The following is a 12,543-nucleotide window of genomic DNA, read 5'->3' on the forward strand; positions in this document are numbered from 1 at the left end:
CCCAGCTAGAGCGCGTGCGGAGGAAGCTATAGCACACGAGGAAAGAGACCCAAGTGGATTTACTAGACTTGTGATAACTGTCCAGGCTGCCTCGGGCTTGGGTGGGAGAGGGGGATGCAGAACTAAGCTGAGAGTCACTTTGGTGCAACTGCCTCTGATGCTCATCATTAGTGCATGGGGCAGCGGGGAGGAAAGGTGATGGCTGCTTTGAGGAAAGAAGAGTGGAAGGAGGACATGTGCAATATAACAAGGCTTGCAATTCTAGGACTAACCACTGGACATGGATACCAAAGATTACCTGTGACAACTAGCTATCCTTCTACAGTTGCTGCTCCTTCCCCTGGTTCCTGGTCTGATTCTTCTTCAGTTTGGGAGGCTGTAGCTGCTTGGCATCATGGCCAGTGCTGACTCTCCCACCCCAGTCACTGCATGGCATGCAGGGCAACTCAGCTACAGGATGTACAATGAGGTCTGGAAGTCAAATGTTAGGCATAGACCAGTTCTGCATGCAAGCAGTGCCTTCTTCAGAAGTCTATGTAATGGTAGTTAATTTCCTTTGTTAAACTGAACGCTCAACAACTTCTGTGGAAGGAGTAAAAATGGTTAAAAATGTACAAAAAGGGTGGGAAAAAACACCACAGCTTTCTCAATTTTCTCCCCTGCAAAGACTTCATCCTCTGCAAGAGTCTTTCTCCCTGCAGAACTACGGCCTTACCAGCATGTCTTACATTGCCCTGCCCCAGTGGAGCAAGAGGAGAGCTTGTCCAAATTTTCCAGCTCCCTTCATGTGTCTGTGTAACATTGCTCAACAAACTTTGCATCTCTCAAACCATGCAAGCCTGAGGAACGTGGGTAACAAATGGAGTTGCAGCTTTTTGGGGGCTGCTAAAGCAGGAAGGAAGCCTGGCTAGAGAGAAGTACTTCCCATTGAGCTCACCTGGGGCAGCTGGATGTAGTCAACCAGGGTAGAAATACTACTCTGAAAGGGTAAACATCCCGGTAGGTAACAGGACTTGTCTCAGCATGGCCTTTCAATAGCACTTTCTTTTCCTGCTGCCTACTGTGCTGGTTTCCAGTGACTTCTCTGAGACAGTCACATTTTGATGAAGCCTCTTTTGTACCTTTCACTCCCTGATTCAACCCCACCACTTTTATCGCCATTTGTTACCCTGGAAATAGCTCCACAGCCCAGGCACAAGCAGTGAGGCAGCTTCCTCCCAGAAGCAAATGCTCTGAGCCACCACCAGTGGTGAATGGGTCTGGGAAGCAATGTGAAGAGCTGCTCTCCATAGTCACCAGGGAAAGCTCCACGTGTCCTGCCAGTGTCCACGCTGCTCTACAGCATGGCTTGCTACATGGCTGTGTGGGCCATGGTGCTCTTCTCCATGTAATCTCAGTTTGTTCCCAACCTTTGCCTCCCCAGCAAGATGTCAAAGCAGTGCTCAGTCAAGGCAGGATTTAGTTGCTGCAATCCTGGGATTGTCACCAATGTCAAGTGGGGTGAAAGAAGGGGATGTGGCTATACATTTTTCGGAAGCAATGTGGCAGCTCAGCTGCATAATACAGGGATTTAAAATATGGATGCCAGCCCCTGTGAGAAACCTGCATTAATCTTATGTAGGTAATTCTAGCTCACAACCTTTTCCTCCATGCTAAATTGCTGGCCCTTCTGGTTCAGGGCTTCTATGGATCGGGAACAGAACGGTGTTTTTCTGAGGAGATGCAGTTCTAGCTCTGGAGCCATCCCTCTCACAGGAAAACCTTGAAAGTGACAAGGATGCAATATTCTCCTAGGGGTTGAAAAGCACCTTAAAATGAAAACCCTCTCAAGCCTTCCCCTTAGGCTTAACCTATCCCAGCTTGTCCTGCAGTGCTGCCCATCTATGTAGCTGTTTCTGTTGAACTTGCAGCTTATGCTTGCTGAGCCAAGCAGCAGCCAGGTGACAAAACTTATTTCATTCTAGGCAAGAGTGGCCATATCTCATCTGAGATTGAAGGGAGAATACAAAAATAAAGATCCCAGGCAAAACTTCCAGTTTATACTCTCAGATGATTTTTTTTTTTGATGTAATAGAATTATAAACTGTCGTGGGAATATCCCAAACAAGCTCTTCAATGCTCTCTTCCCTCCCATCAGCACTTACTATCCCAGTTGCACTCCTAAGTTCCTTAATTCTACTAGGAGGGATGGTGCCGTTTGCCACCAAATCTTCTTGCATGTTCCCTGTAGCAGTATGCAGACTGAGAAGCTACTTTGGTGAGATCCAGCTGCTAAATAACTGGGAAATATGTCCTCTAAAAGCTGTTTGATCTCTCTACTAATCTCTACGTCACAGCCTTCTGGCACATACAAGCAACATCAGAAGGTTACAAAGAGAAAGCAGAATAATACTTTGAAAATGTTCGTAAAATATCTATGGTGTACTTTTTGCATCTTGCTTGCAGAGCTATGCTATCAGTGGTGCCCCATCACACACCTGGTGACATCCATGCAGTGTGGTGGTAGCATCTAGGAACAGCAGGTTTCTCCCCTGTGCTGCAGAAAGGAATGGACGTTAAGAGGGGATGTTACTTGCCTGAGGTTAGAGCAAATGTGTGCCAACTGCATTAAGGGACCCTAGAGCTCATTTCTGTGCTTCAACAGTCCAGCAGACTCTCCATACTAGTATTTGGCCACAGTGTAGACTTGGGGGCAGGCTGTTTCTGGTGTGTGCATCTGAAAGTGAGCTTTGCCTCCTGCTGCTATCAGCACTGCATTTCAGGTGGATTAATTTGGACCACTGGGATTTACCCTAGGCCAAGACAGCACTTGGCAGCCTTTCTATATTACTGCTTATTTTCCTTTTCCTGTAGTTCCATCTAGTGCCCAGATGGGCTCTTCCTTTCTTCAAAATCATCTTCATGTTTCTGTTGAGTCACATACAGGGCACTGTACTTTTCAAGCCTCCTGCAAACGATTGTACAGCTGGCAAGCCAGCTCAAGGACAGACAGACTGCAAGGAGAGGTAAGCATTCTGTTCAGGATTGCAGAACAACGTGTCAGCCATCACACAGCTGAGCACAGTAGGTGCCTCCTTTTGGGAAAGGGGCTAGAAAGACAAGCCAGAAGCAACTGAGTCCATCCTGTCCATAGGGGAGTGACCTGGAGTCCCTTTCAGAGTCTATGCGCTAGGCTTGGTCATCTGCTTCTGCAGTTGCAAGGCATCTGCAGGCAAGACAGCTAGAACAGCATATCAGACCCAGTGGCAAACCACACACGTTGGGGGTAGACATGCAGCAATGTCAGAGATGAGCCCATGACTCTTCCAAGTGCTGGCTTCAAGATACATATGATAAGACATCAAATGAGCCTTCGGGATGGTTTCTTGGATATCACCCTCCTTTCAACCTAAGTTCATTTACACCCACCAGAAAAGCAGCCTAGACTGTGCTATCTAAAGGCCTTCCTCAACACAAGGCCAATTCTCCTCACAGACATCTGGCAATAAGGAGTTTGCAGACAGGAGAGACATGCATGCAGAGACCCTGGAGTTCAAAGCCAGCTTCCATTAAAGGGCAAAATTAACATCTGATAAAAGGAAAGAACTTGCTTAAACTTAGGTAATTTGATGACTGAAATTGTGTAATTCCTAACAAAAGGCCAGTCTGGCTTTAAGAGGCATACAGTGCAAATTCCTTTGTGGATGCACCAGCATCAATATCCTGTTTGCACGGTAATTTAGATGGACAGTGATGCAGCCTTTCATATTTCATGGTGCTCCTCCTCTTAGTATTCTGTACAACTTCAGACTAAAAATGGGGCCTGAGAAGACCATCTGGTTTGGTGCAAAAATTGGAACAAAGAACAATTTGTTTTCTTGCATGCAGTCTGCATTGAGGAGAGTGCCTAGCAGCTCTGATGATTTTAGGGCTTTAACAGTAGGACTCCATGATGTTAAAGGTCTTTTCCAAACTAAAGAGTTCAATGATTCTACGAATCTATACTGTTGCAACAGAGTCAGGGTCTGTGCTCTTTGCTTTTGCCCTCTCCAGGCCCTGGTGGCTGAGACTGTTCTAAGGAGAGCAGGGTCATATATGAGAGTATGGCCATGTATCTAAGTATCTTCTTGGGAAGTCACCACAGCATATCCTTTAATGAGGGCTCAAGGAAAACCTTCTGGCTGAATCAAAGGTCTGAACACGGGCCCAGACTGAGGGAGCCAACCTGATCTGCAGTTAATACATACTGACACATTATTCCATAATAAGCCAACAAATTTGCCATGTGGTCATAACCTGCTTAAGGGGCTGCAGTTCAGAAGGGTTAGTGTTCAATTTTCTATGATAGCCACATGTACATTGCCTTAATCCATTCAGCCTTTCAGATGATGAACCTACACAGGTAACTACTTTTCCCCACCCTTTCTACTTCCCCTAATAAAACATATGAACACAAAGCATAGAGAGGAGAAGCCAAAAAATTGCCATTTTATGGTCCTGTACTGTCATGCCAAACCAGCCGTTTGTGCAACCATCTCCTTCTGGGTGCAGGGAAAAACACTTGGCTTGTGCTTCTATCTGTATTTGGAGGAAGCACAGTGTATAACATTTAAATTCATCTCTTTCCCTTCCTAAAGGGTTATGCTAGAAGCAGATGCACAGCACACAACACACAGGACTGAGGGCAGTTGCAGGGTTGCAGGATGGAGGAATGCCTCAGGGCACATGGCAGGCAAAAATCAGCAACAGCGACAATAAAAGTACTTGGTGCCCTGGGACAGTGGTTATCAAGGAAGGTCTGTCCTTCAGAGGGGAGGTGTTAACCCTGGGAGATAAAGTGTCAGTAAGCTTCATTCTGTCTTAGAATAAACATGATGGCAGCATGACAGGGACCTGCAGAACCTGCAGGCCTCCATAGCTAACCCATGTAAACAGACAGATTGCTGCTCTAGCAGGCACACTGAAATGCTCTGAGCTCCTGAGCAAGGGCTGAGAGTGTGCAGCCTGGCTGGAAGGCACAGGGACTGACCCAGGAGGATAAATGCAGTGAAGAAATGCAAAGTCCCTCTTCTAATGAGTGAAAATCAAGACTTGGCTATGTCCTATAGGATTTGCTTTGACCATGGTGTTTCTGTTAGGTTTTGACTACATTCCTCATTGAAAAAAAAGACTCATTAGGGAATGCTTTTTTTTTGTCTGTTTTATCTTTTCTATGTATACAGCATTGTTTGAGTTCTTCCCCCCATCCCCTCAGAACAACTTGCTAACCTCAAGCTAAGCTAGCACGGGAAGAGAAAGCAAGCGCACAAAGGAAGAAATGAAGAGTTGGAGACATGAAGCTTTGTGCTTCTTTAGAAACATTTAGAAAATATTCCACTTCACCACTACCAAGTAGTGAGAAAGGGAGAGGAAATCACTTGAGAAATGCTCTTTCAAGAGGAGTTGGCAAGTTAACTAGAATTTCTGTAGGCTCAGTAAACAGCACCACTCAATCCTTTTTCTGTGGCCTGGAGCCAGGGTGGTAGAGTGCAGTTTCATGGAGTGGGAGCAAACACAGCTTTGACAGTCAGCTAGTGAATAATAAAGACCAGAAATCTTGTGTGCTTGCTCACACCATGAATGGTATGGTGCTTTGCGCTGCACAGAATGAAACTCCAGGATATTAAATAAATCTCCTATCATGAAGAGGACTTCTTAAGGACTCAGCTCACTGCATGCAGATTTCAGGTTGGGGATCAGTCTCTAAGAGTGGAGCTCAGGCTTTGCCTTGTGAATCAGAAATTCTGATAGGAAACTTAGAATTGCCCTTGTTCTTTCCATTCCCCAGGCTATAAAGCAAGTGCTGACCCAAAGCAGACAGTCCTTCCTCCTAACACGGCAGAAAAAATGCACAGTTGTGTCTGTGGAAAAAGATTTTAACAAAGAAAAACGTCAGCCCATCCCTTGCCTGAGCCCCATGTATGCTTGAAGTCAGCAGTGTAAGGCTGGTCAGGGAGAGGACACATTTCCAAATTCCAGAAATGATTCTGCATTCAAAACAATATGCTGGTGAACTGGCAATTCAGTCAACAACCTATTGTTAATGCCAGGTTTCCTGATTATCCCAGCACTTCATAAACGCAATTGCTCCTGATGAGGGACAGCTTTAAACACAGATCAAGTCTGATTCACAAGTGGGTAGAGATGGGATAGATAGTAGTTTCCTCTCATGGTATTTTTCCAGCTGAAGCTGTTCATAAACCTGCTGTTGCTGAAAACTCCCCTGAAGTCTGACACCACCACACAGACGCCTTCAGCGTAAACAAATCTCTCCCACAGGCACCAAGAGAAGGAGTGTAAAAAGAATATCAAGAGCTGAGCACTGTAAAAATGTGCTTTCTTTAACCAGCTTTTCCAACACTGACCTTCAGACTGTACAGCTCTAGACCTGTCTTGTGCAAGACTTGTCTTTTCCTAGCTGAACAAAGTTTAAGATTTCTGGAAGCAGATGGTTCTGATGGGAATTACGTATAGGCTGAAGTCAGTGTATGTGAGTAGGCTGAACTCAGAAATAAGGGCAAGGATTGAATCCATGAAGAGCATGGATGGATTGCACATCAAATCTGATGTGTTTAGTGATAATTTAATGTGGAGCTAAGCATAGATTTCATTGGATATGTGACACACAGTGAAATGCCACACAAATGCCAAGTGAATGAATTGTGCCATGCTTGTCCTGGCTAGCCTTGCCATAAGAAAGGATGCCCTGCTCCATTCCCATTCCTGTTGGTTATGTAAATGAAACAGATTCGGTAAATGAACTAAGAACTGACCTCCTCTCACTAGTAAAATCTCCTGACATTTACCCCTGATCCCACAGATAGGTTGGTTTCAGTTGGCAGGATTACCTTCAGCCCTAGATGACCCTCCTTGTTCTGGAACTGACACCTTACAAAACATCCCCAGTGCCTTCGCAAAACAAGGAGGTATCTTTGGACCCCTCTGCATTCGGTCTCCAGACCAGTCAGTTCTGCCAGGCACTGCCTGCCACTTAGAGCAACTTTTCTTCTGTTTAGCCATAGTTTAAAATAACTTATCAACCAATCATAAAATGAATTTTTTGGTTTCTCCTGGCTCCATGAACACAAAGAGGTGCACGTCCTACCATAGGAGGAAGCAATGGCTGTTAAGTTTTACAGTTATAGTGGAAAGCACTGATCACAGCCTGCCGGCCTCACTACTGGATGTGACAGGCGGTGGAGGAGGTGGCTTGGCAGCACATGCAGGTAGGGTTGACTGACTTAGGGGGAATTAGGTCGAGGTCCTCGTCATCTGGGATCTCATCTAACCGGTACCCATCTTTTAGCAGCTGGATGTTCAAGTCTTGGTTGATCTGCTACAAAGAGACAAACAGTCAGACACTTGAGACTTCTGATGGTCAGAAGATAAAGAAAGTCCCTTATTCTGAAACGTATTTCTCCATCATTAGCAGCTGCCCTACCAATGAAAGAGTCTCAATTCTTAATCATAGATGAGTGTTGCATTCTGTTCTAGTTTCTTCCAGAACAGGAACATCTAGAGTGAGATATTCCAGAGTAGGAAATCGATACAGTATTTTATATAAGAACAACATTTGCATGAAGACAAGCTCTCATTTAAACCAGCTGGCAGATGGGCTCTCCCTCCTTTCAACTATAGCAGTTGAAAGGTGGTAAAGCCTCTTGGCTTTTTGTAATCTCAGATTTGAGAGCTGTCTAACTAGATCAGGGTGAGCAACACTTCATCAGTGCTCAGAGATGGCCTAGATAATTTGAGCTGTTTTCTCCCCTTGGTTGTTTCTCTGTGCTTCAGACATATTTTGTCCAAGAAATGGATATGACGGGGAAGAATTCCCAGCAGCTTGTGTACAAAATGGCTGCTCAGCACCCTGGATATAAAATCAGATCTCACTGAAAGAGTAGCAACTGACTCAGGAGAGATCTTGGGAATATATTCAGAAAAAAGGCAGAGGGATTAACAAGCCTGAGCTTCCTGCCTTTTCTCTTTGAAAGGGCAGGAGTTTGGATCTGTATTCTCCCTAGAAATTCTGCTTGTTCCAAGTAAACACACAGTGGGTGACCCTGACAGCCCCAGAAACTGGAAATCACAGCACTCCCTCAGATCCTTTATTTGTGTCCTTGGCAAGCATATGGTTGCTGAGCTGGTGTGACAGACAAGCTGATGCTTTTGCACCACATGGGACAACATTGCAGGACTAAGCAAAACCAGCCAGTGGGCAATGCTGGGATGGAGGCATTTGGATCACCAGAAAAGAAAGAAACATGACATAGTTTCTGCCATTGCCCCTTCTAGATTCACAGAATCTACACCACTGGTATATTTGTTGTGTAGCCATTTCTGGCAGCACAAGACCAGTCTAAGTTGTTTCTGACTGCCCTACTATTAACATTCTTGGCAAGCATGGCAGGAGAGAGTATAACTCACCTCAGCTGATGAGTATCCCGAGGAGGAGTATCTGGACATGTCAAAGTCATCATCACTGCAGGGAAGGACAAAGAAGAAAACAGTTAGAGAGACCTGTATTCCTTGGTTACCCCTATCTTTCTCATGCCATGAAGCTGTCCTTGAGACAGAGAAGTTACATCAAAGGAGCCTGGAGAGAACTTACACCTGTGACCCTCAGATTTTTCCACCACGGTGCTGTTTACTTACATCTCTTCCTCCTTGTTACATACACAGACCAGTTACGGCACATGCCAAAAGGCAGAGCAAATAAGAGTGCCAGCAGCCTGCAAAAGCAGTTTTCAGCAGGAGTTAGCTTCAGTGCTGCACTGTGTCATGAAAACTTTCTTGCACCACAAGGTGAATCATCTTATTAACACTCTGCATACCTGTCCGTATCCAGGGCTACCAGTGGCTTCTCATCTGGACTCTGGTCTAATGACGAGTAGCCCTTATTGGGAACGACAAGCCTGAAACAATCAAATGGTGCCTGTTAACCACATATTAAAGCTCAGTACCACACACACTCTACAGCAAAGCTATATGATAGTTAGGCTTTCCTCATCTCACTTTCATGCAAGCTGCTCCTTATCATTGAGGACAGTTAAATGGGTGCAATTCAGAAGAAGCAAGTTGTGTCTCTGGGTAGCTTAGAGAAGAGTTTCACAGGGATGAATACTGGACATGCCCTGGGAACAGGCTACTCTCTAAGAGAAAAAACGTTGGGACTCTCCACACTTCATTCTTGTGAACCTGATTGGGTAGCATTGCTGGTCAAGTCAGATTGCTCATTTCTGTGTTGCTTTTTGTACCTAGAAGTGAGTACATGAGACTAGCAATAAGTAAATATGAAAAGGAGGCTAGGAGAAGAAAGAGGCTCCGCGCTCCTACTATTTTACTACTGGAAATTAGCGATGCAGTCTTTCTGCTTGAGTACCTGCCCAGACCACCTCAACATGACGCTTCTGAGGTCTCAGTTCTAAATTTAGTAATATGAGAAATATGAGCTGGTGGGTACAGTGTATTAGCCCAGTCAGACTAGCACTTATAACCTTATTATTTTATTTTATAATGTCTTTCACTTCATCAGAAGTGTTACAAAGGCTGATGATCACCTTGCACCTTTAATTGCCAAGGAGAGTTTGTGAAACAGAATACAGGCTTCAGAGCCTCCAGGTTAAGCAAAATGCATTAATACAATAGTATCTAGTTCACAACAGAGTTCTTTCATGCAGAAAACTGTGCAAAGACTTTGGTTTGTATTTAAAATAAAATCAACCAAAATGACCAAATGGAGTAAGATTCTATGTTCAGGAAGTGGGAACTGTAAGAGCGATGAAAATCTTCTTGTTCCATGGTTTATATACAGATTCATGACTAGTATTTTCCTACTGTATTCACTGAAATGCAAGATTAAAGCAATTAATCTTAAAACTGAAGCAGAATTTCCAGCCTACTGTACCAGAGGACTGGAGAAAATGGGATTCACTTGCTAAATTGGGTACCTCTTCTCATAGCACTGGGATGGTCCTTCTGCTCCTGCAGTATGTAGGAAGTCAAGAAGCAAAGACGTCTGGAACTGAAGCTGTGCTCTGGCAGGAGCAGCTTGCCCATGCAGGTAGCAGAAGTACTGATTTCCATTCTTACTCTTCAGTTTTCAAGTCCCTGCTCCTTATATACTCACTGATGGTTTTTACTACATCATGAGTGAACAAAGCATTATCAGGAGATCTAGAAGAAGAATGCTTTGTGGTGCTATTTACTTGATTTTAAAAAAAAACACTGTATCTTTTTCTTGATAAGTGTAGTATTTTTCTTGATTACACAGAACTTCAGTTTTTCTGAAACAGACAAAAAGTTTGAAAATGTCTATGATCCTTATCTATCTCTTTCTCCTGCATCTTGACTGTCCTTCTCTGCACTTCTCCTTGTCCTTGGAAAAAGCTGGGTAGCAGTCATAGCTGCTTTCATCCACAGATGTCCCAGTGCAAAGTTCTTGTCCTGGTGATTTATTGCTCATTTAACATGAAATATGTTATGACACAAATCAGAGTTTAGCTCTCCTCAGAGTGGACTGCAATATCTGTCTGTGATCAAGTGGTGCGGATGGTGTCGTGGGCTCTGCCTGTGCTCCTAACCTGTGTGCCAGCATCACCCCAACCTTGTCCGTATTTTAACTGCTCTTAGGGAGACTGAGTATCTCGTGGATCCAGATCCTTTCACCTCTATGCCTGGCTTGTGCCACTGCCCAAGGAGAAGCCTGAATTGTGAAGGCAACCTGTTACTAGATGGTGGATGTCAAAAATTCATACAGATAATACAGAAGAACAGAAGCCTTGGGAAAGGAGGAAGAAGTGGAGCAGAGCTAGGAGAGACAATGTGGTTTGCCTGATTGAAGGAAAACGTGTTTGATGAGAACAGCAGAACTGTTAAAAAGGAGGAAATGGAGTTAGCTTATTCTTGGCCTGCACAGATCAGAGGATGACAATAGTTAGGACTTAAACCATAACCTGGTTGTTTTGCAGTGTATCCCATTGCATCCCAGTGAAATTCTACCATGAAAAGAAGCTGCACAAGATTGTGGCATTTTTGCCTTCCTGGAGTTGCCCTATCTGTAGCAAGACAAATGGAATCATTCTGAGGTATTACTAGGACTGTGCTCATGGTGCAGATTGGTTCTCAGAAAGCCAAGGGAGCTGGGGGATGAAAGGACTTAGTCCAGTGATCCTGTACCAGGCATCTTACAACTACAGGGGAACAATGAAGCTTGACTATATCTGTTACTAAAACAGCAGCTACAAACCTCTGTTTTGCAGATCCCAAGCAACGCTGTGTCAAAAGTAACGAAGAAAAGGAGGTCTATTACCAACAGGCCATTCTTGGAGGGGCTCACACATCCTCTGAACAGTTCTCAGATGTTCACAAACGGAATAAAACTGAGCTAGCTATTTGAAGGCTCTGTCAATAGGTGTCACTGCTCTGCTCTTCCCCATTCCAACCACTCTTTCCATCTGCAGCTCAGAAACAAGCTCCCCAAGCAGAAGTCACTAATTTTATAGATAGGCACCTGTACTTACCCCATCTTCTTCCCTGTACACTCTTTCTCCACTAATTTTATTGTTTCTAATTATCTTGAATACCAAATCTACTACCATTCCTCTTGGAAAGCTAGTATACAGTCTATCGCCAAAAGAAACCAAGTCTTTGGAAGGCAAGGGAGAGTAGGGAGTGCAGAAGATCCAAATGAGAACATCTGCTGAATTTCTTGCTGCCACAAAAGGCCTGAATCCTTGACAAGGAAGCACAGAGCAATGCAGCATCTTCCACCAACATGGCAGGGGCTTATAAATAAAACTTGACAAAGTCCTGGCATGATTTATGACTACTATTTTGGGAATTAATGTGACCAAGGAATCTCATCTGTCAGATATGTTGCACACAGAGATGCTCTGACCTGCAGCTCCTGTTCTACTTAGTATATGGAAATCCATGCAATTTTCCCATTCAGCAGTAAACACTCAGCACTCACACAGTTTCTTCTGTCATTTTAAGTGAGATCCTCCACTAAAAACTGCCACCTTTCCAGTAGCAAGTAAAGCATGCAATCCTGTGGGCTCAGAGGGGTTCCTGCCTCCTGAAAGCACACAAGTAATACAGTGGTATACTGAAACTTGCATTGAAAAAATATGAATATTCTAAAAGAAAGTATTAATCTAGGAATGTCATTGTTTGGAGTGTTTGTAACACCATGGTACTGTCATACAGAAATGTGCCAAAGTGGCTCCAGCAAAGCATGGCCATACTGTTCAAAGTACAGAGTAGGTATAAGATCATGAACACAGAGATGGACTATTTACAAGCTTTCACTAAGTCCAGCAGTATGGGCAAGGGGTCACCATCAAAAAGGAGCAGGAGAACTACTGGGATGAAAGTGGATAGCCAGAAATAAACTCTAATTCAGTTTGCCTTACATGACACATCATTCCCACTGGCAGGATTAGGCATTACATAAGAGTAGCCATAATATGCCAGACAGTCCTTCTGAACCCCCAGTTTCCACCAGGCTGGGCTGCCTCTGCCTCC

General features: G+C 44.3%; 1 protein-coding gene across 4 annotated transcripts in view; it reads right to left on the bottom strand.

Annotated features, from left to right (window-relative positions):
• Nucleotides 1-7,178: 7,178 nt before the first annotated feature.
• Nucleotides 7,179-12,543, bottom strand: part of FAM219A (family with sequence similarity 219 member A) — a 96,540-nt gene continuing 91,175 nt past the window's right edge. For 2 of the 4 annotated variants that reach the window (XM_054398018.1, XM_054398016.1), the window contains exons 4-6: nt 8,850-8,930; nt 8,443-8,497; nt 7,179-7,351 (exon numbers count right to left, since the gene is read on the bottom strand). In XM_054398018.1, the coding sequence (XP_054253993.1) occupies nt 7,196-7,351; nt 8,443-8,497; nt 8,850-8,930 (292 nt within the window). In that variant the 3' untranslated portion in view covers nt 7,179-7,195. Of the gene's footprint in view, nt 7,355-8,442; nt 8,498-8,849; nt 8,931-12,543 lie in introns of all 4 variants that reach the window. The other 2 variants (XM_054398017.1, XM_054398015.1) reach the window with 1 other exon arrangement.

The sequence above is a fragment of the Indicator indicator genome, chromosome Z, assembly GCF_027791375.1.
Source record: "Indicator indicator isolate 239-I01 chromosome Z, UM_Iind_1.1, whole genome shotgun sequence".
Classification (NCBI taxonomy): domain Eukaryota; kingdom Metazoa; phylum Chordata; class Aves; order Piciformes; family Indicatoridae; genus Indicator; species Indicator indicator.